Source organism: Phytophthora ramorum (assembly GCF_020800215.1).
Source record: "Phytophthora ramorum isolate Pr-102 chromosome Unknown Phyram_PR-102_s0014, whole genome shotgun sequence".
Lineage (NCBI taxonomy): Eukaryota > Oomycota > Peronosporomycetes > Peronosporales > Peronosporaceae > Phytophthora > Phytophthora ramorum.
In genome coordinates, this window is record NW_027150660.1 from 183,262 (window position 1) to 207,681 (window position 24,420).

The following is a 24,420-nucleotide window of genomic DNA, read 5'->3' on the forward strand; positions in this document are numbered from 1 at the left end:
AGTCTACTGCGCCATCTTATCAACGAGACGGAGATCTGAGAAGGCAGCCTGGATGACTTCACGGTAGCAGTGCGGGTGGGTTCGTTTGTACGCTTCATAGAGCCAAGCCGTAGCTTCGTCTGACTGCTTCTGGAGCGTCTGGCCGCTGTTTTCGGTGAGGTACAAAGCTTCGCTGGCATGCTTCATGCCCAGAGTGCTGATCTCCCAGAGACGCTCGTTTGAGACCTGTGCACGGCTGAGCAGCTCCAAGACCTTGTAAATGCCTTGAGCCGACGTCTGCTCTCCTCTGGCAATGTCGATAGACATATCCTTGTTGCCGATGTGGAACTTGATTTCGCAGTCACGGTCGACGTGTCCTGCGCTCTCGAACTTGACGTGACTGAGGGTGTTGCTCTTGTACTCGTAGCGCTCCACGAGTTTGCGAGTAGTGGTGGCACTCTCGCCCTCGAGCTTGATCAGAGCCATGTTGGTGAACGTGAACTCTTCCTTGGTGGAGATCATTGAGAAGGCGATGGTCTCATTTGGCAGGAGATACTCGGACGCCAAGCACTTGGAGAAGTCAGCGATGATCTTGCAAACGTCCGCTGTGCCCGTGAGGTCGCCGGCGAGACCTTTTATCAGAGAAGCCATGGAGATTTAAGCGTTAGTGCTGTCAAGGAGGGAGGAATTGCCCAAATGAAGGATCGATTGCCTCGAACGGGCGGCTCCTTGATATTGTTGCCTTTTGTGTACCCATTTCGAAGAGGTCACATACGCTTCAAGAGCATCAAGAAAATCCAGCAATTTGGAATTCGAGGTCTGGTGAAAATCCATTGACTAAACCACAACTCAATCACGATGACGACCGGCACGTCAAGAAGGCAACCTAAACGTCTGTACAAACATGTAAGCTAAGATTTTGTAAGAGAGAAATTACGCACGAGCGACTTTGCATCACACAGGACGTCGGAGCCTCCTCAGACACGGCTGTGAGTCTTCATGGCCTCGTTGAAGAGGATGTTCTCGATCATTTGGTGTCCAGCAGCAATATTGGCCGCCGTTCCGCTGAGGACGAAGTCAGTCAGAGCACCAGTGATCGCACCATCCTCCGAAAGAGAGTGCACGGGGGTCTCCGGGTGGATTAGATAGCACGTCTGCAGCAGTGCGAAGTTCGAAGCCATACCCCGTGGGCGACGCACCACAATATAGCCCTTCTCTCGGAATTCTGCTCCGCGCAGTGGGGCGCCCGAGAACTGGACGGGGTCAATGAGTGACCGCCACACAATAACCACGCGGTCTTCCTCCACGTAGCGACGCAGAATTTGCTTGACACGGAAATCGGCTTGAGTGCCGTTCGCGTGTAACTCCATACCGAAGCTCTCGACAATCGTGTCGTCCGTTGTCTCCAGGTTCTACATCAATTCACACAGCAAGCCTCAGCTCAGAGTGCATCATTGACAACAAAACAAAAGCCAATCGTACCTGAGGGTCCTTCTGGTAGAAGAAACGGAATGGCATATGCTCCATCGACTTCGCAAAGTACTTCCACGCAGCAGTTCCCGTGGCAGACACCTTGAACGGCAGGACCTTATTGGCGAAGATCTCCATGTACACGCCATCAGGGCCTTCACGCATCTTGGCGTCACTGAAGGACGACTCCATCTCTTCCAGTCCATTGGCACGGAACACATCGTCCACCTCACGATACGAATCGTCCACGCCTGCCATAAGCTCCGCAAAAATCCCAGGACCCGTGCGATCCGGAGCGGACGTGTGCAAACGTCGCGTACGCTGAGGTCCGTACACACACGACTCCATGGGCTACAGAAGCACAGCAAACAGCATCAGTACCACCACCAAAACGTCTACCAACTTGGTGACCCACCTGCGTGGTGGAATGGGCCTCCAGCAGCTTGGCCAGACTTTTGCCGATCTTGATCTGTCCCTCCAGCACCGCCTTCAGTCGGCGGTTCTCCCTCTCCGACTTGAGTCTCTGCTCCAATTGGTGACTCGCCATCTCCTTCCACACGTCGGGAGCGTGGAACCCCGACACCGCCTCCGTTTCTTGCTCACTTGCTTGCTCTGGAGCTAAAGTGTTGGGTAGCCGCGTGCTCTGCAGCGCTTGGAGCTCCAGCTCCATTCCCACGACTTTTTCCCGCAGATACAGCAGCTCCTTGCGCTGTTGCTCCCTCGCCCTGTTCGGGTTGTAACTCCGTGGCCTTTTAGTCTTTTGCGCGTCTTGTTTACTGGCTGTTTTAGCTGCAGGAGCCTCGACAGCTTCAGTCTCTTTCTCCACTAGCGTCAATTCGTTTGGCGACGGGAGACCGTCCAGAGCGAGGGTGAGCGCGGCGTCATCGTCCTGTTGCTGGTCGGCGTCCACGTACTCGTCCACGAAGTGCAGCGCCGCCTCGAAGGCCTCGGGATCCTCCACGAGATGGATGGACATCGGGAAAACGGCTGCGAAGTGTCGGAAGGGGGAACAGATGAGCAATAGCGGGACCCGTAAACGGGACGAACGGATAGTTACGGTACACCTTTTCACGAATCCATTTGGTTCTGGTTACATCAAGTGGCGTTTGTATTTGCCTTATTCTGCTCTACGCTACACATTTTCGCACATCATCTTCTTCAGTCGCTGCAGCTTCACTTGTCCTTCGACTTGTTGGCAGTGTCAGACTTGGTCTCCTTCGACGGCTTCTTGTTCTCCTTTTCGTCCTTCGCCTTGGCAGGCGCATCGTTCACAGGGTCAGACTCCTTCGCACCGGCATCAGCATCCGTCGCAGTAGACTCGTAGCCAAAGTAGCCCGGGTACCCGTAGCCGTAGCCGAAGTTGCCCGGGTAGCCATAGCCGTAGCCGTAGGACGAGTACGAATCCGGGTAATAGCCGAAGCCTCCGCCGTACGACGAGTAGTCCGGGTAGCCGTATCCATAGTCATAGCCCTTGCCGTAGTCGTAGACGTCCTTGCCATAGCTGTAGTAGTCGTCGCCATAGCTGTAGTCGTCGTGGCCGTAGTCGTTGCCGTAGCTTTTGTAGCCGTAGCTGTAGACTCCACCGTAGCCCTTGTAGTCATAGTCGTCGTGACCGTATCCGTAGCCCTTGCCGTACTCGTCGTAGTCCTTCTTGCCGTAGTCCTTGCGATCGTAGTCGTCATGCTTGCGATCGTGGTCGTGGTCGTCATGCTTGCGACCATAGTCGTAGTCGTCATGCTTGCGACCATAGTCGTAGTCGGACGACTCGGTGGCGGCCTTGTCCTCGGCGAGGCGGCGACGGTAGTGCTTGTCGTGGCGGTGCTTCTTCGGGTGTCCGTAATAGCCCTTGCCGGAGCCCAGGTTGCGGCGCGGCGCGACTCCGCGTGCTGGACCAGCGTCGGTCGCGTGCAGGATTGAGGCGGCGACGCACAGCCCGAGCATGAGAAGAAGCTTGGAGTGCATGCTGGAGGCGAGGGAGGAACTTGGGTTGGTCGACTAGCCGGTTGGTTGACTGCCGAGTGTGGAGGAGAAAGCGAAATGGAAAGTGAGAGAGCGAGGAGTGCCCAAACAAATCTGCGGCGCAGTGGACTTTGGTGTTTCTGGTGGGCGTGGCTGCGAGATCTACGTAAGATGGCAACCAGGCTCGAGAGTCCATTGCAGTCATCGGATGCAGCCTCTGGTGGATGTTGGATCCATCGATTGAGAGTCTCTTGCCTGTCAATTTGAAAGACGAGAGAGTCTTGATGGAGAAACAAGTGGTCGGACATTTTATGGCTGCGTGGGCTTCGACCCACAAGACGAGCTTCAGTTGAATGGAGAGAAGTACTATTCGTGCATGAAAAATGTTGATAAGTTTTAGTCAAAAGGTGGTTGTAACTAATAGCCACAGCACTCGTTCACGACATGGTGTGTACTGCGATAGATGCCAAACTCGAGGAACTGTCGGCGCCGGCAGCTTCTAGCTTCCCTTGTGCCAGAAAAAGCTCGCAGTGCTTCGAATAATATACCACTGGTACGGGAAAGTATTTGCTTTCAGTTTCTGTTTCCTGGTTTCATGGTTTGCCGGGGTCGAATCGCTTTTGCTCATGGAAAAACCATTTCTCCTGCACATGCCGAATTTCTCTATTCAGTGCTTGAGAAATATCTTGCCTTGGTCGAACTTGTACGCGATATACATTCTGTACAAGTGAGAAAGTACTCGCGTTGTCTGGTGTTTGATTCCGCTGCAGCTCTAGCACACTTGGTGCATCGTAGTCGGTCTTCTGGTAGATCATAAAATTATCAGCACTCGCCAGATTGATTATAACAGCTTACAACAGGTGATTCCTGTACCAGTGGTATATTATTCGAAGCACTGCGAGCTTTTTCTGGCACAAGGGAAGCTAGAAGCTGCCGGCACCGACAGTTCCTCGAGTTTGGCATCTATCGCAGTACACACCATGTCGTGAACGAGTGCTGTGGCTATTAGTTGCAACCAACTTTTGACTAAAACTTATCAACATTTTTCATGCACGAATAGTACTTCTCTCCATTCAACTGAAGCTCGTCTTGTGGGTCGAAGCCCACGCAGCCATAAAATGTCCGACCACTTGTTTCTCCATCAAGACTCTCTCGTCTTTCAAATTGACAGGCAAGAGACTCTCAATCGATGGATCCAACATCCACCAGAGGCTGCATCCGATGACTGCAATGGACTCTCGAGCCTGGTTGCCATCTTACGTAGATCTCGCAGCCACGCCCACCAGAAACACCAAAGTCCACTGCGCCGCAGATTTGTTTGGGCACTCCTCGCTCTCTCACTTTCCATTTCGCTTTCTCCTCCGCACTCGGCAGTCAACCAACCGGCTAGTCGACCAACCCAAGTTCCTCCCTCGCCTCCAGCATGCACTCCAAGCTTCTTCTCATGCTCGGGCTGTGCGTCGCCGCCTCAATCCTGCACGCGACCGACGCTGGTCCAGCACGCGGAGTCGCGCCGCGCCGCAACCTGGGCTCCGGCAAGGGCTATTACGGACACCCGGAGAAGCACCGCCACGACAAGCACTACCGTCGCCGCCTCGCCGAGGACAAGGCCGCCACCGAGTCGTCCGACTACGACTATGGTCGCAAGCATGACGACCACGACCACGATCGCAAGCATGACGACTACGATCGCAAGGACTACGGCAAGAAGGACTACGACGAGTACGGCAAGGGCTACGGATACGGTCACGACGACTATGACTACAAGGGCTACGGTGGAGTCTACAGCTACGGCTACAAAAGCTACGGCAACGACTACGGCCACGACGACTACAGCTATGGCGACGACTACTACAGCTATGGCAAGGACGTCTACGACTACGGCAAGGGCTATGACTATGGATACGGCTACCCGGACTACTCGTCGTACGGCGGAGGCTTCGGCTATTACCCGGATTCGTACTCGTCCTACGGCTACGGCTATGGCTACCCGGGCAACTTCGGCTACGGCTACGGGTACCCGGGCTACTTTGGCTACGAGTCTACTGCGACGGATGCTGATGCCGGTGCGAAGGAGTCTGACCCTGTGAACGATGCGCCTGCCAAGGCGAAGGACGAAAAGGAGAACAAGAAGCCGTCGAAGGAGACCAAGTCTGACACTGCCAACAAGTCGAAGGACAAGTGAAGCTGCAGCGACTGAAGAAGATGATGTGCGAAAATGTGTAGCGTAGAGCAGAATAAGGCAAATACAAACGCCACTTGATGTAACCAGAACCAAATGGATTCGTGAAAAGGTGTACCGTAACTATCCGTTCGTCCCGTTTACGGGTCCCGCTATTGCTCATCTGTTCCCCCTTCCGACACTTCGCAGCCGTTTTCCCGATGTCCATCCATCTCGTGGAGGATCCCGAGGCCTTCGAGGCGGCGCTGCACTTCGTGGACGAGTACGTGGACGCCGACCAGCAACAGGACGATGACGCCGCGCTCACCCTCGCTCTGGACGGTCTCCCGTCGCCAAACGAATTGACGCTAGTGGAGAAAGAGACTGAAGCTGTCGAGGCTCCTGCAGCTAAAACAGCCAGTAAACAAGACGCGCAAAAGACTAAAAGGCCACGGAGTTACAACCCGAACAGGGCGAGGGAGCAACAGCGCAAGGAGCTGCTGTATCTGCGGGAAAAAGTCGTGGGAATGGAGCTGGAGCTCCAAGCGCTGCAGAGCACGCGGCTACCCAACACTTTAGCTCCAGAGCAAGCAAGTGAGCAAGAAACGGAGGCGGTGTCGGGGTTCCACGCTCCCGACGTGTGGAAGGAGATGGCGAGTCACCAATTGGAGCAGAGACTCAAGTCGGAGAGGGAGAACCGCCGACTGAAGGCGGTGCTGGAGGGACAGATCAAGATCGGCAAAAGTCTGGCCAAGCTGCTGGAGGCCCATTCCACCACGCAGGTGGGTCACCAAGTTGGTAGACGTTTTGGTGGTGGTACTGATGCTGTTTGCTGTGCTTCTGTAGCCCATGGAGTCGTGTGTGTACGGACCTCAGCGTACGCGACGTTTGCACACGTCCGCTCCGGATCGCACGGGTCCTGGGATTTTTGCGGAGCTTATGGCAGGCGTGGACGATTCGTATCGTGAGGTGGACGATGTGTTCCGTGCCAATGGACTGGAAGAGATGGAGTCGTCCTTCAGTGACGCCAAGATGCGTGAAGGCCCTGATGGCGTGTACATGGAGATCTTCGCCAATAAGGTCCTGCCGTTCAAGGTGTCTGCCACGGGAACTGCTGCGTGGAAGTACTTTGCGAAGTCGATGGAGCATATGCCATTCCGTTTCTTCTACCAGAAGGACCCTCAGGTACGATTGGCTTTTGTTTTGTTGTCAATGATGCACTCTGAGCTGAGGCTTGCTGTGTGAATTGATGTAGAACCTGGAGACAACGGACGACACGATTGTCGAGAGCTTCGGTATGGAGTTACACGCGAACGGCACTCAAGCCGATTTCCGTGTCAAGCAAATTCTGCGTCGCTACGTGGAGGAAGACCGCGTGGTTATTGTGTGGCGGTCACTCATTGACCCCGTCCAGTTCTCGGGCGCCCCACTGCGCGGAGCAGAATTCCGAGAGAAGGGCTATATTGTGGTGCGTCGCCCACGGGGTATGGCTTCGAACTTCGCACTGCTGCAGACGTGCTATCTAATCCACCCGGAGACCCCCGTGCACTCTCTTTCGGAGGATGGTGCGATCACTGGTGCTCTGACTGACTTCGTCCTCAGCGGAACGGCGGCCAATATTGCTGCTGGACACCAAATGATCGAGAACATCCTCTTCAACGAGGCCATGAAGACTCACAGCCGCGTCTGAGGGGGCTTCGACGTTACTAAGTATTAACCACTGTGGATTTGCACAAACGTTGAGATCGGCGATCGATCCTATTTTCACAGATGCAACGCATAAATCACCTCATTCTCCATGGTTTCTCTGATAAAAGGTCTCGCCGGCTCCTCACGGGCACAGTGGACGTTTGCAAGATCATCGCTGACTTCTCCAAGTGCTTGGCGGCCGAGTATCTCCTGCCAAAAGAGACCATCGCCTTCTCAATGATCTCCACCAAGGAAGAGTTCACGTTCACCAACATGGCTCTGATCAAGCTCGAGGGCGAGAGTGCTGCCACAACACGCAAACTTGTGGAGCGCTACAAGTGCAAGAGCATCGCACTCAGCCACGTCAAGTTTGAGAGTCATGAACAAGGACGAAAGGCTGAACTGCCCCCAGCTCTTAGCAGCGAGTCACTCAACGATCAAACCTCAGGAGGCGAGTCATCTCTCCGCCGCGGGTAAGAGTCTCCCGCCAGCGTCAAGCAAAGCCTCCGGGAGCTGTCTGACCCCAGCTATAGTGCTCCGCATATCCCAACGTTGCGTCTGCATTGCATTGGAGGTTGAAGAAGGCGGCTCCTTCAACTTGTGTACCAAAAATAGCTTTTCGTTTTCATCCAATCACTGCAGCCCATCACACTACCCGCCCTTTAGTAAAACCAGTCAAGAAAACGCCGTGTCAGGCGCAAGTCTCGAGCTTCTGCCCATGGCATCAGGCACCGATACGTTCCCCGCACGCAGTGGCGCCTTGTGGCCGGCGCTGAACGACGAGGAGCTGACGACGACCGCGTCCTCGACCACGTCCACTGTGACGACGACGCGCATGCTGCCCCACACGCCACACGCGCAACTTAACGAGCTGTCGGCGTTCTTGGCGTCCACTGCAGCAACTTGTGGCGCGCAAACGGCCGCTACGCCGACGTTTTTGGACGATTTGCTGCAGGAGGACGCAGATGGACAGTCGACGCAGAACTTCCATCTGCAGGAGGACGCTGCAGTGTCCTCTGCTATGACAGATGAGGGGGTGATGAGCGACGCGGCCTTTTTCTCGCTTGGAGGAGACCACGGGACGTCCTCGGCTGGGACGAATTCCACGAGGCTCTTGCAGCTGGAGACCAACTACGAGAGGAAGAAGAAACGCGCCAAAATCAACCGCAAGGACCTGAACTCGAGATTCCAGGAGCTCATGGACATTTTGCACCTCAAGGAAGACCGCAAGCTGAACCGGGCCAAGATCCTGGAGAAGACGATCGAGCACATTGACAAGTTGACGACGGAGCTCAAGGCGCTGAGGGCAGGACACCCTTCTCAGCAACAAGCGCTGCATGCTAGGAAGGCGGTCAGTGCGTTGCACAATCCACAGATTCACGGGATGACGAGTGCTATGGCGCATTCTATTGGACAGCATAATTTGGCAAGTGCAGCTCAAGGCAAGTCGACGGGAGGCCCACGTCTGTTGCCTTTCAACCCGTCGCAGAGCCACCCGTGGACTGCTGGAACTAGTCTCCCGCTGACACCGATGATGTGGGTTCCTTGCCCCGTCGTGACCTCTTCTGGAATGATGCTGAAGCGTGCTGTACCTGGACGACCTGCTGAGCCATCGACTCGGAAGCGTGGAAGAATTGAGAGCATGGAGAGCTCGACTACAACCATCTCGGAGCCTGCGTCAAGCGCGTCGGAAACGGAAAGCTCGCCTGAAACCTCGGATGCCGTCGCCACACCTACTCCTTCTGGAACGACAACCGAGTCTTCATTGTTTGAGTGGAGTGCACAAGAAATTCCGACGCTTCTGTCGTACTGCGACGCGTGGACGTTAGTGTCTGTGATGGGAACGTCCCGTGAATTGAGGCGCTCAGCTAGCAGCAACCAATTGTGGGTGGACCTGTGCCGTGTTCGGTGGCGGGTTCCCTCGACAATCAGCATCCCAAAGCCACGTCAGCAATGGCTCCAGTGGCATGAAACGAGCCGCATCCCGGACTGCGCATCTTTTACGGTACGATGGCTGAGTTGTTATTTCTTCCCTGGAGCTCGTTTAACTAACGCTATGTTGTTTCCTGATTTGTAGCGTGGGGGGATTCTGTTTTCTTCCGGTCGGGCAAAAGGCATCAATGTCTGGGGTTTGCTGTCTCATCGTTCCAATGGGCGCACCACAAGGACGGTGCTGCTGAATGGCAAAGCTACAGTTATGCAGGTCGTGGAGCTCTTTATTGTTGTGCAAAACTTGAGCTCCCATCGTGTCCGCGTGACGGATTGCATTTCCCTAGCGTCCAAGACGTCGACAGCAGGTGCTGATGGCGATAACTCGCCCTTCCAGCCGTTTACTGCGGCTTCTGGAGCCCATCTGATGCCTCAGGTGGTAGCTGTCAACGCTGATCCGTGCGTTACCAAGGACCTGGACAGAGTTACCCTGCGGCACGGTGACCTCTGTGTAATGAGCGTGTTCATGGCTTGCCCCGGATTGGAGCTGGAAGATCAGTTCTTGCAGAGGTACGGAAGGCGCCGTCTTCTCTTCCCTACATGGGCTACTGCCAATACTAACTGTGCAAATGTGACGAACAGGGCTGGCCAGCTGAGCATACAGTGCGAGTTAGACACAAGAGGAGAAGTGCTCGAGCGCGTGAACGTTCGTGCCATCTGCAAGGACCACAACGACAACGATAGAAGCCACGAAAAGGCGATGCTGCCAGGCGCCATGTAATGGCAATCGTCACATCAACGGATGTAAGCCGACCAAGAAGTCGTCGCTTCTTGAGCGTAGTAAGGCTCACCTTCCCGTACCCCTGCCGAATCAAGTTGATCAGCAGGGCTACATGTACCGCACGGCGTGGGTAATCCCCACCCCGTGCACCTCATTCCTCCACGAACCCCTAGTCATATACTGGGTAAGATGCAGTGATTCCGTCACTCCGGAGGTCTTGGTTCAAGCTGACCCTTCCACCACAACGTAATACATCCCAAAGCGTCCTCCATGGTCCATTTCAACTTCAACCGTCCAAAAGCGTACCCCACTATGTACCCCTGACCATCACTCAGAATTCCTAATCATAACCCCCTCCCCCACAAAGAGATTCGCCACGTAGGACGCAGATCTAAGGTCGTCATGGGCATCCCGCGCTTCTACCGCTACATGTCGGAGCGGTATCCGCTGCTGAACCAGCCCATCTCGGACGTGTCGCTCCTCCCCGAGTTCGATGCCTTCTACCTCGACATGAACGGCATCGTGCACAACTGTACGCACTCGGACGCGGCGGACGACGCTCTCAATTCGCTGTCGCTCGAGGCGCAGCTGCACGGCATCTTCACGTACCTGGACCGGCTCATCACGCACATCATCAAGCCCAAACAGCTCGTGTACATCGCCATCGACGGCGTCGCCCCGCGCGCCAAGCTCAACCAGCAGCGCTCGCGCCGCTTCCGCGCGGGTCTGGACCGCCAGGAAGCGATGGACAAGGAGCGCCACATGCAGATCAAGCTCCAGGACGAGAAGGACGGACACAAAGCCAGGCCCGCGGCCAGCAAGTTCGACTCGAACTGCATCACGCCCGGCACGGAGTTCCTGAGCAAACTGTCGCAGCATTTGGTCTACTTTGTGCGTCAGAAGATGAAGAGCGATCCGTTGTGGGCCCGTCTCGAGGTTTTCTTTAGTGGCAGTGAGGTGCCAGGAGAGGGAGAGCATAAGATTGTAGAGTTCATCCGCCACAGGAAGATGGCGGACGGCTATGTGCCCAATTTGCGGCACTGCATGTACGGCAGTGACGCAGATCTGATGCTGTTGGGGCTCATGACCCATGAACCCCATTTTACGCTGGTGAGAGAGACGGTCGTGTGGGGCAGCCACCATAAGAAGGTCGCGGCCAAGCAGATTGAGGAGCAGCAGTGGCAGCTCGTGCATTTAAGCCTGTTCAGAGAGTACCTGATGATGGAGATGAAGGTGCAACCGCCGCTCGATGGAGAGAGGATGCTGGACGACTTTATTCTACTGACTTTCCTGCTGGGAAATGACTTTATCCCACATAGCCCGACGCTGGAGATTAGTGAGGACGCCATCCCGCTGCTGCTCAAGGTGTATCGGGGATTGCTGGAGAACCATAAGGGCAGCTACCTCACGCTGAACGGCAAGATCACGAATGTGAAGCTGCTTCAGGAACTTTTCCAGATTATTGGCAACCAAGAGGAGGAGATTCTAATCAACCGCGCGGCGGAGGAGAAACGACGCTCCTCGGGACGTCGTGGTGGACGACAGCAGGCCAAACAGCAGGATGTCGACGAAACTCAAGTTCAGAAAGCTATCATGGCACTTCGTGATGGCGACGACGATGAACTGCTGCCGCCTTTGGTGGACGATGAAGATGAGGAGGAAGCTGAGCGCGCATTGCTGGAGGCGTTGGATGGCCCCGAGGATACAAGACTGTCCCTCGAACTCGAGAAGAGTGATCGTGAGGTGCTCCTGCTTGCTGGCAGTGAGAGTTTCCAGGATACAAAATGGAATTACTACGAGCGGAAGTACGGCATTAAACGTGGCAACGGTGATGCGGGGAACAAGGAACTGGAACAAGTGAAGAAGAGCTACATGGAAGCGTTGGTGTGGTGTCTCGCCTACTATTTCCAAGGCCCGCAGTCCTGGGCGTGGTACTATCCTTATCACTACGCACCAATGGTTTCGGATCTTACGGACATCGAGGGCATCATTGCAAACGTTAAGTTCGATGAAGATCCCTCGATTGCGGGCCCTCTGCTGCCGTTCGAGCAACTCATGTCAAACCTGCCGTCGTCGAGCGCCAACCTCGTGCCAGAGCCTTATCGATTCCTTATGATGTCACCGCTGTCGCCGATCAAGCATTTTTACCCGGAGGCGTTTGCGATCGATATGGAAGGTAAACGGAATGCTTGGGAGGGCGTGAACCTGTTGCCATTCATCGATGTGGCATTGCTCAAGCAGGCTATCGCCCAATACTGCCCAGATTCGCAGCTCACCGAAGCAGAGAAGCGACGCAACAAGCTACAGCTGCTGCCTATCCGAATTGTGCGTGACTTGAATGTTCTGGACACTTTGAAATCTACCCTTCCTGGTGTGGTTGGCTTCCCGGATGTGCTGTACTGTAACACGCGGATAGAAGACTATGAGCTCCCGACAATCCCGGGTGGCGAGTTCAAGAGTAAATTGATGGATGGTGTCGTGCTTCCACTCGCTGGGTTCCCGTCGCTTTACACGGTGCCTCTTGAGAGCACGCGCATTGCGAGTATTGGTTTGAACTGTTTCGGAATGAGTTCACGTAAGTCGAGTCTCATCCTCCAACTCCCGGCTTCGGGAAAGCTGAACGATGGAGACAACGCTACTGCGGATGAAATTAGTCCCGGTGAACTGTTGGGGGCTACCGTGCTGGCGAACTGGCCGAATCTGCACGAAGGGCTCGTTATGGGCATTAGCACGCTATCTGGAGAATACCGTTTGAAGCAGTTCAGTCGCAAGCACAATAACCATGGTCATAAGCAGAATGAGGTGGTTTTCACGCCGTATGGCTCTGACGAGAAGAGCGCGTGGGCTTACTATGCGCAGACTGAGGTGGTCAAGCTGCTCTCCGGCCGTGGCATTCCTGGCAGTGGTGGTATCGACCTAGGACGGACCGGGATCACGACGGTGCTGCACGTGTTACCTCTTCAAGGTATGGTGTCGAATCCGCTTACGGGTGCAATTGAGAAAAAGTTTGGCGAGACGGAAGCGTTTGTGCCCGCGCAGCTAACTGTTCGCAACCGAAAGCTGCTGGACGCGCGATTTGAGGAGACAGGAACCTTGCCACTGAAGGAGCGCTTTCCTGTTGACTCGAAGGCTCTCATTACGCGCGGCAAATGGCTCGGCTGCACTGCTGTTGTGCGTTCTCAGGACGAAGACGAGCATAGTGTGACGGTTCATGTGAACACGATCGATCAAGAACCGCCATTTGGCTACGTGATCGCACAGAAAATCACGGACCGGTTTTTCCCGGGTTATCTGGTGGCACAAAAGCTGGGTATTTCCGCGTCTACGTTGGGCCTAATCACTGGCAGTGTGATTATCAAGCCCGGTGGCAATGACATCGGACTGAATATTCGGTACCGCAAGGAGCTGCTGCTTCCTGGCTACTGCCGCCTCGTTAATCGCGACAACAGCAGCTCTAGTTCCAGCGATGACCTCAATGTCTGGAGGAAGGGCGACATTGTGAAGATTGTCGGAAGCAGCGGTAACAACGAGGGCGGGGATTCAAGCTCTGGTCCCTCCCAGGCTAGAAGCGGCAGCGCAACGGCATGGGAGTACACGGAGCACGCAGTGCAACTGATTGCGGCTTACCAGAAAGAGTTCCCTGAGGTTGTTCGAAACCTGAGCCGTCTACCCTTCGCAACGACTTACCAAGGAAAGGATGTGTTTGGAATTGACGATGTTGGACGCCTAGACGTAAAAGCTGAAGCCGTGAAGCAGTGGATCGAACAGCAGCATTTGGGCACTAGTGAGCACTCGAAGCACATTCCGATCACGTCGGAGTATACTGCTTCGAACGCTGTCCGCGCCATGGAAGCCGCCGGCTCTCTGCGTGCCAAAGAGCGCTCTAAGGCTGCCGAAGAGCATATCCGTGCACCGGTGGTAGCCACGATTAGTGCTGCTGACTTGTTCCGTCCAAATCCTTTGGTCAACCAGGACCTGACGGGCCAAGAGGTGTCGCAACGATCATCGAAGAACCGGGGAGCTCCAAATCTAGGAGACCGGGTGATCAACATCAGCGCGCGTGGAGTGCCGTTCGGCCACCGCGGTACTGTGGTTGCTACACACGTGAGCAGCAGGTGCGTGGAAGTACTCTTTGATGAGAGCTTCACCGGTGGCGAGGCACTCTACGGGACTACGAGCCTCGACCGCGGCAAAATTGTGGCATGGAACAACTTGCTGTGCGTGTCGGTTCCGCCAGGCAACAAGAACCAGAGCCGCAGTACTCGCTCGAAGCATGGACAAAATGGAAATACACAGCGTACCAATGACAACTCGCAGCGACGCACCTCTGGTGGCGTGCCAGTGATCAGCACGAACACTCGTGTGCCGAAGAAGATTCTAAAGGCCAACGATAAAGCTCCTGTGGCTCAGCCGCCACTGGTTGCACCGCCAATTCCTGCTGCTATGCCGGCACCGCCAAACCCAGAGAAGATCCAGCAGTTGATTCAGAAGTGGAGCTTCGACGGTGAAGTTGCTACTCAAGTAAGTGGTGGTGAGCCAGCCACCGCACCGCCTTCGAAGGTGGCCTCAGCGCCAGTAGCACCCAAGGAAGCGGCGCCTTCTTCAGAGCAGAAGCTGGCTCCGTCGGTCGCCGCTCTGTTCTCTGCTGCCGCGGCTGCGGCGCCGGTGCCTGCTCCTGCTGACCCGTTGATGGGGCTGTTCCCGCACATGTATGAACAATCCACTGGAGCCCCATCGCTGCTTACACCCCCGCTACCCAACGGGGCCCCGGCGCCACAATACATGCCCCCACCGCCTCCAGCTTACTACGGGGCACAGCCACCGATGCCTGGGCAGCAAACGCTCTTCCTGATGCCCGACGGCTCGTACGCACCAATGTACGCTCCCCCGCTACCTGCAGCGTACGCGCCGCAGCAACCACAGCCTCCCATGCCGCCTAGTGAAGCAGAGTACCCCCCGCTTGGAGCCGCGCCTCTTTCAAACAGTGACAAGAAGCCAAGTGCGGCGACAGAGACGCCGTTGACTACGTCCGACGGGGGCAAGAAGAAGCACCACAACCGTGGAGGAAAGGGCAAGAAGGCTGGTTCACCGAAAGACCATGCCGCTCCAAAGCAGGACGGTGCTCATGGTGCTCCGAAGAAGTGGAAGCCGAAGCAGAACGGTGACGCCAAGTCGAAGAGCGGACCGCAGCTGCTGCTTCCGTCGCAGGTCATGCGTCAGCAGAAACCGCAGCAGCAGTAGCCGAACTCCATCGGAGCGAGGACTGGCCGCAGGGGCACTGATATTATGCAACCAAGCCTATCCAGAGCTTGAGACTGTGTTGACTAAAGTATGTTCAAAAATATACCTAATGCTCCTGCTAAGGCCCGCAAGCTCGTCCTCAGAACAGCGAATCCTGCACTATGATACGAAAGACAAGAAGCTCAAGGACGAGAACCTTCCTCGTCATCCTCGAAGCCGACACATACGACTTCAAAGCCATAGCAAACAATGGTAGTAGTAGACTCGTGAAGCTCTCCCACCATTTCTTCATTGGCAGGTGAGATACAAACATGGCAGCAGTCAAAAGCAACAAAGTGAACAACAATAGTCTCCACTTTGCTCATGTGAGTCAGTACCCGCTTGTCGGCGATGACTATGGAGAGAAAGTGGCGACCATAGATCAGCTGCCTCGCGGAACTGCTCTTCATGCTGCACGCACGCCGCACTCCAAGGAACCTGCTCGAACTACTCCATTCTCCAAGCAGCCCACGGGTACTGGAGCTGCAGCGTTGACAACTTCCACCTCTGAAGCAGCGACGCTGGTACACAGCAATTCCACCAGTAGTCTCAACAACAGCAGCGAGCACGATGACGTATTGTCAGAGCCGGAGGCCTCGGCGAACAATGACCCGGCTCGAAAAGCAGCTAACGGTGTGGACCTCGCTAAGCGCGCAGCTCGTCGTGTAAATGTTTGGAAAAAGTCCGAGCAAGATCGTCGCGGCGAGGAAGAGCGTGCGCGGCAAGCGAAGCTCGAGCAAGACAAACGCCGTCAGAACCACGCAGCCCACGCCAAGCAACGTCGTCGTGCAGAAATCTACGCCCTCAACGCTCTGTTGCGGCAGCTGCAGCAGGAGAAAGTCGCGCGATACATTGCTGCGCAGAAACAGATTCAGGAGGCCCAACAACATGCAGATTGCCAAAAGGGAGCTACCTTTGCAGCATCAACTGCTGCTCTGGCCGAAGTCCGAGCTGTCGGTGTATGAGACGAAGTAAGACCGATGTAGGAACAGAACTAAACTGACAGAAATGTATCATATTTACAGCATCAACACCCTAGACAACTCACCTGCTTCACATGCTTTCGCTGATCGACAGTTGCAGATGATTTTGTAGTGAGTCGAGTTCGAATCTGCAAAGCGAAAAGGTTTGACAGTGCAACCAAACAGCTGAGCGCGATTGAAGGTTGCACAAAGCAGTACACCGGAAACTGCGAGGCTCCAATAGAAAGCAATTTTTCAACTACGACAACCGGAAAGTATTTTCGAGGTGGTTTCAAGGATTAAACAGTAAGGACGATCTCATGGCTGCACTAGTATCTCTCCGCCTCTCTAGCACACACAAATAATGATCCAATGTTCAGCGTGGATTTGAACGCGCGCTGCTGGTGATAACTATTACAATTTCTTGGATTGGGCAATCTTTTGTTCTTTGGAAAGTGACTCCCAAACTGATGCAATTGTTGGATCGGAAGCAAACAATGCCACTGTGTAGTCTTGCTCGCATCGTTCAAGCTTTGTCAGTTCCATGTGAGTCGTATTTTCCCAGATTTTAAGCTCAGCGAGAACGTCACCAGTTCCAATGGAGTACTGGCTCAGACACGTATGACCGTCGGAAAGGGGCGAAGCGTCCATAGGCTCACGATTGTGGAAGTCAGCATACACTTGGCAGACAATGCACGGGTTTGCTTTCGCGTCACCGTGCTGGCCGTTGGTAACACGAAATGCCTCAATAGCTTCCTGCCTCGCCGATGCTCGCTCATCGTCAATAACGTTTTGAACTGCTACTCGACGGAGATAGCTACTCGTTTTTACGAGTTGGGTAGGTACCTCTGTATCATTTTCTCTCAGAAGCTGAAGATGTTTATCTAGTTTCCGGTGCATGGCGTTACGAACCGCTTTCGACAATTCGGGTTCTACGAGTACTGCAGCTTGCTTCTCCGCTTGAACAACATATTCAGCTTGTTGTCGAGCACGAATAAGGTCACGTTCCAGTAGCAGTCTCCTCTGCTTGGTCAGTACCGCACATCGCACCTCCCAAGCTGCGACGTCTGTAACTCGAAGCAGCACACTGTGAATAGCCATTTTATCGCGAAGCTGCTTCATTTTGTGTCTTCCTCGCCAACCACGATATACTCTCTGAATCGTTCTGACACTGGTGTATCGCTGTTTTCGCCAAGAGTAAACTCTCCACAAGCGTTGTAGTCTTCTTGCCGCGCGGTTGCAACGCGCAAATCCATTCCACATTTGCCAGCTTTCACGTTTCGTTTGCAGCCGCCGCTGTGCCAAATGACGGCGTAATTTTTCGTGCTGGGAGCGCCAGCATTGCCACTGCACAAACGCGTTTTGCATCGCTTTGCGCTTAGCTATGCGTTTAAGTTGCGTTTTGAACCCTTTGCGGGTCTTTACATTGTATCGCCACCGGTAGAAACGAGATTCGAGATCTTTTGTAAGAGCCAAGCGCATTTTATCACGAAGTCGAATCATCCGCGATGAATAATCACACCAGGCGCGAAAAGCTCGAGCTGCACGAAGTAGTTTCAAGCGCAGGAACAATGCACTCGCTTGGCGTTCCTGCTGAAAACTGTGTACGATGGTTTCTAACCCTTCAGTAATACTGGTTGTAGCGATTTCGCGAGCCAAATAGCCAATCCAGTAGCGTCGCAGCGCAGAAACTCTCTGGGGGGCCCAACGTTGTATTCGACGAGCGCAGATATCAACAAGAAGCATGTATACACGTCCATGTGATCCTGGCTGACAGCAGCAATACAATAGTGCGTCTAGGGGCCCATACAAACTGGCCAAGTACAAATATCGTGCGTAGTCGGCTTCATTTCTCTTGGATTCTTGGTGCGAACGGGTAGCTGTATCTTCCTGTCGAGTAGCCTGCTCTGGCTTGACGCGCAATGCATGTTGATTTTGTTCACCTATTGCACGCCATTGCGCTTCTAGTTGCTTCTTTGGAGAATACTTTACCGGAAACCCCCACAGTTCACATGCAGCTGGATCATCGTCATACTCACGAGCTGGATGGCCAACTTGTTGATTTTCGGCAGACTCTTTATCGATCCTATTTGGTGGTTTCTTGTGCCCGTGCTTCTTTCGCAATGCCTGCACCGTTAGAGAAATGGGAAACTGAAGCGAGTCTTGCTGCTGAAGTGCTGGGGGTGAAACTTTCTTACGTTTTGGTGAATTTCTTGGGCACGTTCGTCGTGAACGAGCAGGTTCCGAACACGGTAACGCATTTCGATTGAGAGCTGCGAAGCGAACATGTCGCCGAGGTTCGTACGAGTGCTCTTCATCTGGGAATAAGCTGCCAGGTTTGGTACGGTCAAATTGGTGCCGAGAGCTGGGCATGACTCCTCCGCCATGTAGACCGACAACCATCGGACTGGAAAGTCGTCGTGGTGGCGACAAAATGTCATGGAGATCGGCTTGGAGACTCGAAGCTGCTTTCTGGTCAAGCATTCGGTCTCTAGACAAATTGATAACTGCCGTATAGCGATCTGTAGCTGCAACGTAAGTCACTATTTTTGCTTTTTGGATGCTACTGGTATATTTACCTTAGCTAAAGTTGATGCTGAAAATATTCTCTACAAAATTTGATCATCGGGGATTAGCGATATGACGTTGGGTGGTTTCTCGGTTTTTGAACCCAAAAATGGCGCTTAATCTCGTGGAAGATGTCCAAGTGTTGGAGGCGGCGATGTCGTTCCTGGACGAATGTAATGGCGGAGATTCCACGATAAACAAGCGGACAACTGGCGTGAGAGGGGCCCCGAAGAAGAAAAAGGCGCGGAACTACAACCCGAATCGAGCTCGGGAGGAGCAATACAAAGAGCTGTTGGCCTTGCGTGAGCAAGTTCCCGAATTGGAGGGAAAAGTAATGATGTTACAACAAGAAATGCAAATTTCGACCCCTTCAGCTGTGGTAGTGGGTCAGAATGAGACGATGGGGTTGTGGAAGAAGTTGGCCACGTATCAGCGTCAGACTCGACTGAACGCCGAGGAGGAGAACAAGAGACTGCGAGAGCTGGTACGTGAACAAGCTGAGGTCTCTACTCGCACTATTCAGGAATTATTGCAGCTCGAAGAAGGCCATGTTGAGGTACGAGCGGCTTTTGCTATAGTGCTACAAGATTTGATGCTCACTATGACCTTTTTTCCGGATAACTGCAGACGATCGAGAAGCCTCCAGACGCCTGGTCTTACAGACGCCAGTATGCTGTCCCTCTTGTCAGTGCTGACAGTTCACTCTTCCGAGAGATGGCTGATAGTATTGATTTCGTGCATCAGCAAGTGCTTCGAGTGTTTTCGATGAGTGGAGCAGAGACTGATGTGACGCCCAAGAATGCGCACCCTCGCTTGTTCGCTGATAAAATTTTACCCTACAGCGTGGAGCTGACGGGCGATGCTGCCTGGCAGTTCTTCGCTCACTCCTTTCGTCGACCAACGACTCGGTTCTATTACCACGCAGAATCGACCCAGGTACGGCCACTCCAGTTTACTTACTTGCTAGGAAATGTACTTACACAGCACATTGGTAGACTTCGGGGCTCGTGCGTGACGATACTATCGTGGAAAGCTTTGGAGAGGAGCATCACTTTGGTAAAGTCCTCCTGGATGTCAAGGTCAAACAAATTGTTCGACGCTACATGGCTGCTGGCCGGGTCGTGACTGCGTGGCGAGCAATTTTGATCCCGGAAACATTCAAGGGCGAGAGTCTCAGCGGCATTCAGTTCGAAGAGAAGGGGGCGCTTGTTATTGAGCCCTGTCAAGTAGCACAGCCAAGTGATGTCCATGAGACTGCCTCTGTCGTTCGCACGTGGCAAATGGTCACTCCAGACATCTCGTGTACTGCAGACCCTGACAGAAGAAAGGTGGTCCAAGATATGACGGAATATGTGCTTCACGGGTGCAGACCAGGACGAGCTGTGGAAAGTATGGAGCGAACTCTAAGAGCTCAGTCCATGCAGAGGCAGGTTGTGCTTCCTATTTGGTAGGCTGTTGGGGTATGACTCACGCGTGCATTTTAGGATATTTGGATATACAACTCCATCGAGCTTACGGAGCAACATACATCTATTCTGTTGTTTTCCTTCTGGACTGTTCAATCAACATATTCTCAATCATCTGGACAGTGCTCGCTGACGAGGATCCACCCAGAACAAAGTCGGTGAGTTCCTGCACGAACTGTGAGCTGGTCTCGTTCGTGCTAGCTAGCTTCTCTGGCGTAATGACGTGCCAAATCCGCAGCACCGTGAAGTCGTTACTAGGAATCTGTGTCGAAGCAGGACGTCGAATCACCATCGAGCCTTTCTCCTGGAAGCGAAAGCCCTGCAGTAACTGTCCTTTGAATTCGGCTGGGTCGATGAAAGACCTCCACGCAATGACAATCCGGTCCGGCTCCACATATCGTCGGAAAACCTGCTTAATCCGAAAGTCTGCCATCCTCTCGGGCGCTTTAATCTCCACGCCAAAGCTCTCGAAGACCGTATCATCCCGCATAACTTCCCCAGAGTGCTCCTTCCTATCTCTACTGTACGAAAAGCTGTACTTCTCATGCTGGAACGAGTACGCCAGACACCTCCACGCCGCTTCCGCCGTTGTGTGCAGGTCGAAAGGCAGCGTTTTATCTCCAAACACTCCCAAGCACGATTCACCTGTATCCACCTGATAAAACACGGTCGTGGATTCATGAAGCACCGCGTCCACGCCAACCTCCAGCTCCTGAAACACGTCGTGGTCCTCCACCTCCACATGAACCCCATGCACCCTTCTCGTGCGTTTTTCCTGTGTCAAGTTCGTCTCCATCACCTGCATCAAAGACCCCGTTATATACAAAAAAACTATTTTCGCCTCCACCAAATCCCCAAACTCACCCTCCTAGCAACTCGTGTATTCAACGCTCTTTGCAGCATTTCTCGTAGTTTCTTCTGGTCTTCCGATGCACTTTTCAGTCGACTATTCTCCCTCTCCGAGGTCAGTCTCTGGTCCAATTGGCGCGCTGCCAGCTCCTTCCAGACGCTCGTGAGCGCTGACGACGCGGCGTTGGCGTTTTCCGTCGCATCTCGGCGGGTTTGGAGCTCTGCGCGTTGCGCCGCCGCGTCCCGCAGCGCATTCAGCTGCGTCTCCAGCCCCTTGACACATGTGCGCAGGAAATGGACCTCTCTTCGTCGCATTTCGCGCGCCCCGTTGCGATGTTTGCTCGTACTTGTAGTGAGTGGGTGCGCGGCCTCGAACGCGGCCCACGCGGAGCTCTCGGACAGTACGGACGAGCGTCGGGCGCGGCTGTTCAAGTGTGAGGGCTCCTGTACGGCCGCGTGGTACTCGTCCAGCAGCGCCAGCACCTCCGAGAACGCCTCGTCGTCGTCTTCCAGTAGCGGGAACGACATGCTGCTCAATGTGTCAAAAATGAGGAATTGTCCGAAGTAAAAGTCGCAACTCGACTCAGATCTGAGTCAGGGCGTTGATTTGATGCTTGCATGATTTTGCTTACGAACCTATGCTGGAGGGTTATGGGATCACTAGATAAACGGTTGGTATTTTATGGTGTTACTGCAAATTTCGTAACTTCAAATCTGGAGGCGGGATATGGCGCGTCTAGTTCGAATGACCTTCGGTCGGTATTCGAGGCGCCAGTCCACAGCAATACTATTTAGTTGATTGGGTCATGCGCAGCGCTGGAAAAGCTCGTTCACGGCGAGTTCGGAGCGCATCGACACGACGGAGACCGGGCGGAGCGCACTGGTGCCCCGTGTGGAACCGGCCAATTGAGCCAGTATATGAGCTTGTAAGTATCCGTCTGAAGAGCGCTCTCGGGCGTGCATGGGCGACGGGAAGCGCCAACGCTTTGGATCAGCTTCGATCTCTTCACGGGCGACGTCGCGGGCTTTGGTTGCTACAATGGATTGGTGCACGCAGACGTTGCAGAGGGTGACCTCCTGCTCCACGACGCGTGTTGTGAGCTGGTCGTCACGTCTCGGGTCGGACATGCAGCCCACGACCGTCTTCTTCAGGCGGCAGGACGAGCACACGTACCGCCAGCACAACTGGCAGGTGGTCGCCGGCTTCTTCTTGTGGCCACTGGGGGTGAACCATGGGCCGCGCTTCTTGCAGGTCACACACAACTTGCTGTCGGGTGCTGCCATGGCAGCTGCAGCCGCAGCAGAGACTGTGACGGTGAGGGATCCGTGTCGAGCTTTTCGCTCGGGCAGCGAGCGGGTTAACCCCACAAGACTCGACTGCTGAGAAACATACCCTATCAAATGCTGAGCTGGAGGTTGGCGCTGCGACAGCATCCAAGCGAGCTTCTTCATGCGCCCACACAGCACAACGTTCCCAGTTGCTGCCATCGTCTGGGTAGCGGAGCGAACGGCAGCGTTTCCGCCACTCAAGCAAGCGCGTGCGAACACTTCAACAGACCCGCGGCTCGGACCTTCACAGACATCACTGGAGGTGGCATCTCCTTCTCGGAAGAGGGTGCAGGTTGAAATGTTCCCACGCCGCACGTTGTGGCGGGGATGTGTCGAGAAAGGAAAGTGAACTGAGTGACGCAATTGAAAACCGACGCGTTCCCCCGTCGCCAATGTAGTCGTACCCGTCGCCTCCAGGAAAACCAAATCCTCACGTGAACTTGCGCCCGGCAGCGTTACCGGGTAGTGTAGTGGGTGATATCGATGGTGATCGATCGTTGGGCCTTCCTGCTCGACCCACTTGACTGTCAAGGACCGGAAGGGATCCGTAGACGAAGGAGTCGTGATGGTCGCCAGCACAGCACCGTCCGTGGTGTTGTCGTGCTCGTAGGCACTTTTCACACGCATCGCGTCTGCCGTGGCACTCATCGCGCCGTACATTGCATCGTCGAGCGAACCGGAGACAGAACCGACGAGCTGCAAAACTGGTAGCTCCGCATCCACAAGCGTCGACGATCCTGCCCCAAGGTCGGAATCGTTGCCGATCATGGTGATCCTGTTATCGGAACTGTTGGTGCTGCTGAAGTTGCTGGAAAAGCTGCCTGTTCGGCGACTGAAGAAGCTGGAGACGCTGCTGCAACTGCTATCGCGACTGCCGATGCTGGAGCTACAGGTGTCGGTGTCGGAGAACGCGGCTGTCTCTGAGCTGCGGTGTCGAAAGCTACGAAGACGCTGGTGTCGACGCATGCGGCGCACGACGTCCTTCCGCCGACGCTGCAGGAATACGCGCAGATCACGCTCATGCTTGATGCACTTCCAATTGTTGGCATCAACCTTTCGGCGGTCGTGCTCAATGAACTTCTCGTACTGCACGACGGTGTTCTGCACGAAGATCCGCGCCACTGCCTCCAGCTGCGCTTCGTCCTCAAGCGCTAGTTGCAGCGGCGCAAACGGGCTCTTGAACTCCGGAGACTTTGCCGATTTCGACCGATGGTGGATACGCATCGCGCCGACCTTCCAATTGGGCCTGTTGCTACGATGGGTTTGCGCTCCGAACGCGCCTGCGTCGTACGAGGGCGATTTCTGAATGGGTCACCGACGCAAGGATGGAGTTGCCTGTGCCCTTTGAAGCCGAAACGTTGCCTGCTACGTGCCCAGACCGAAAGCGCTCAAGATAGTCATGCTCACAACGGAGGTTTGCAACGGCCCTCAACGCTTACGTTGCCGCGGTGGTGGCTGTCGCATGGTGCAAATGGAGCAAGCACACGCGACGCTTGGTTTTGGTGTCCAGCTCAGGAAAGACGACAAGCGGCTCAATAGGCTGCCTTGGACGGCACCACATTGCACCAGCAACCGTCATGGACACGCTCGTGAAAGGCGACCCCGGCGTTGCAGAGAATCCAGCAGTACAGTGCAAGACTCGCCACTGAAACGCGTCCACAAAAGGCAATAGGTGACGCCACAATGTTGGTATCGCATCAGTCGAGCTCTGAAAAATACAGGGAAGGAAGCAGGTTGCGCGGTGGTTCTGAGTCCAGCGTCGGAACAGATCAGCTTTCCAAGCCCATAACGGCCGCCGAAGGGATGCATTAGTCACCACACAATGGTATATCATCAAGAGCACATCCCATAACGGAAAAAGGCAACTTGTACTGCCCACAACCGTTGAGGCCCGAAAATTCCCCCACGTTCCGCCCTCGAACGCACCTTTCTACCGCTCTTATTCGTCTAGGCGAGGCTATTGCGACCGCCGGAGTTACGGCCGTGCCCCGAGTTTTT

The 24,420-nt window shown here is 54.5% G+C and overlaps 10 protein-coding genes across 10 annotated transcripts; 6 read left to right on the forward strand and 4 right to left on the reverse strand.

Annotated features, from left to right (window-relative positions):
• Positions 1–3: 3 nt before the first annotated feature.
• Positions 4–630, reverse strand: KRP23_12052 (uncharacterized protein; the record flags this gene model as incomplete). Its single annotated transcript, XM_067882641.1, has 1 exon — positions 4–630. The coding sequence occupies one exon, from the start codon at positions 628–630 to the stop codon at positions 4–6; it is 627 nt and encodes a 208-aa protein (XP_067739660.1).
• Positions 631–956: 326 nt separating this feature from the next.
• On the reverse strand, positions 957–2,425 carry KRP23_12053 (uncharacterized protein; the record flags this gene model as incomplete). Its single annotated transcript, XM_067882643.1, has 3 exons — positions 957–1,391; positions 1,462–1,800; positions 1,865–2,425. The coding sequence occupies 3 exons, from the start codon at positions 2,423–2,425 to the stop codon at positions 957–959; spliced, it is 1,335 nt and encodes a 444-aa protein (XP_067739661.1).
• Positions 2,426–5,790: 3,365 nt separating this feature from the next.
• KRP23_12054 (uncharacterized protein) lies at positions 5,791–7,259 on the forward strand (the record flags this gene model as incomplete). The annotated part of the gene is made up of 3 exons (XM_067882644.1): positions 5,791–6,351; positions 6,416–6,754; positions 6,825–7,259. The coding sequence occupies 3 exons, from the start codon at positions 5,791–5,793 to the stop codon at positions 7,257–7,259; spliced, it is 1,335 nt and encodes a 444-aa protein (XP_067739662.1).
• Positions 7,260–7,339: 80 nt separating this feature from the next.
• Positions 7,340–7,735, forward strand: KRP23_12055 (uncharacterized protein; the record flags this gene model as incomplete). Its single annotated transcript, XM_067882645.1, has 1 exon — positions 7,340–7,735. The coding sequence occupies one exon, from the start codon at positions 7,340–7,342 to the stop codon at positions 7,733–7,735; it is 396 nt and encodes a 131-aa protein (XP_067739663.1).
• A 241-nt stretch (positions 7,736–7,976) lies between these two features.
• KRP23_12056 (uncharacterized protein) lies at positions 7,977–9,968 on the forward strand (the record flags this gene model as incomplete). Its single annotated transcript, XM_067882646.1, has 3 exons — positions 7,977–9,263; positions 9,336–9,757; positions 9,830–9,968. The coding sequence occupies 3 exons, from the start codon at positions 7,977–7,979 to the stop codon at positions 9,966–9,968; spliced, it is 1,848 nt and encodes a 615-aa protein (XP_067739664.1).
• Positions 9,969–10,370: 402 nt separating this feature from the next.
• On the forward strand, positions 10,371–15,209 carry KRP23_12057 (5'-3' exoribonuclease 1; the record flags this gene model as incomplete). The annotated part of the gene is made up of 1 exon (XM_067882647.1): positions 10,371–15,209. The coding sequence occupies one exon, from the start codon at positions 10,371–10,373 to the stop codon at positions 15,207–15,209; it is 4,839 nt and encodes a 1,612-aa protein (XP_067739665.1).
• Positions 15,210–15,520: 311 nt separating this feature from the next.
• On the forward strand, positions 15,521–16,213 carry KRP23_12058 (uncharacterized protein; the record flags this gene model as incomplete). The annotated part of the gene is made up of 1 exon (XM_067882648.1): positions 15,521–16,213. The coding sequence occupies one exon, from the start codon at positions 15,521–15,523 to the stop codon at positions 16,211–16,213; it is 693 nt and encodes a 230-aa protein (XP_067739666.1).
• A 2,674-nt stretch (positions 16,214–18,887) lies between these two features.
• On the forward strand, positions 18,888–20,229 carry KRP23_12059 (uncharacterized protein; the record flags this gene model as incomplete). Its single annotated transcript, XM_067882649.1, has 3 exons — positions 18,888–19,334; positions 19,406–19,714; positions 19,774–20,229. 3 exons carry the CDS (start codon positions 18,888–18,890, stop codon positions 20,227–20,229), a joined length of 1,212 nt encoding a protein of 403 aa, XP_067739667.1.
• A 79-nt stretch (positions 20,230–20,308) lies between these two features.
• On the reverse strand, positions 20,309–21,621 carry KRP23_12060 (uncharacterized protein; the record flags this gene model as incomplete). The annotated part of the gene is made up of 2 exons (XM_067882650.1): positions 20,309–21,043; positions 21,109–21,621. 2 exons carry the CDS (start codon positions 21,619–21,621, stop codon positions 20,309–20,311), a joined length of 1,248 nt encoding a protein of 415 aa, XP_067739668.1.
• Positions 21,622–21,897: 276 nt separating this feature from the next.
• Positions 21,898–23,646, reverse strand: KRP23_12061 (uncharacterized protein; the record flags this gene model as incomplete). The annotated part of the gene is made up of 1 exon (XM_067882651.1): positions 21,898–23,646. The coding sequence occupies one exon, from the start codon at positions 23,644–23,646 to the stop codon at positions 21,898–21,900; it is 1,749 nt and encodes a 582-aa protein (XP_067739669.1).
• Positions 23,647–24,420: the final 774 nt, after the last annotated feature.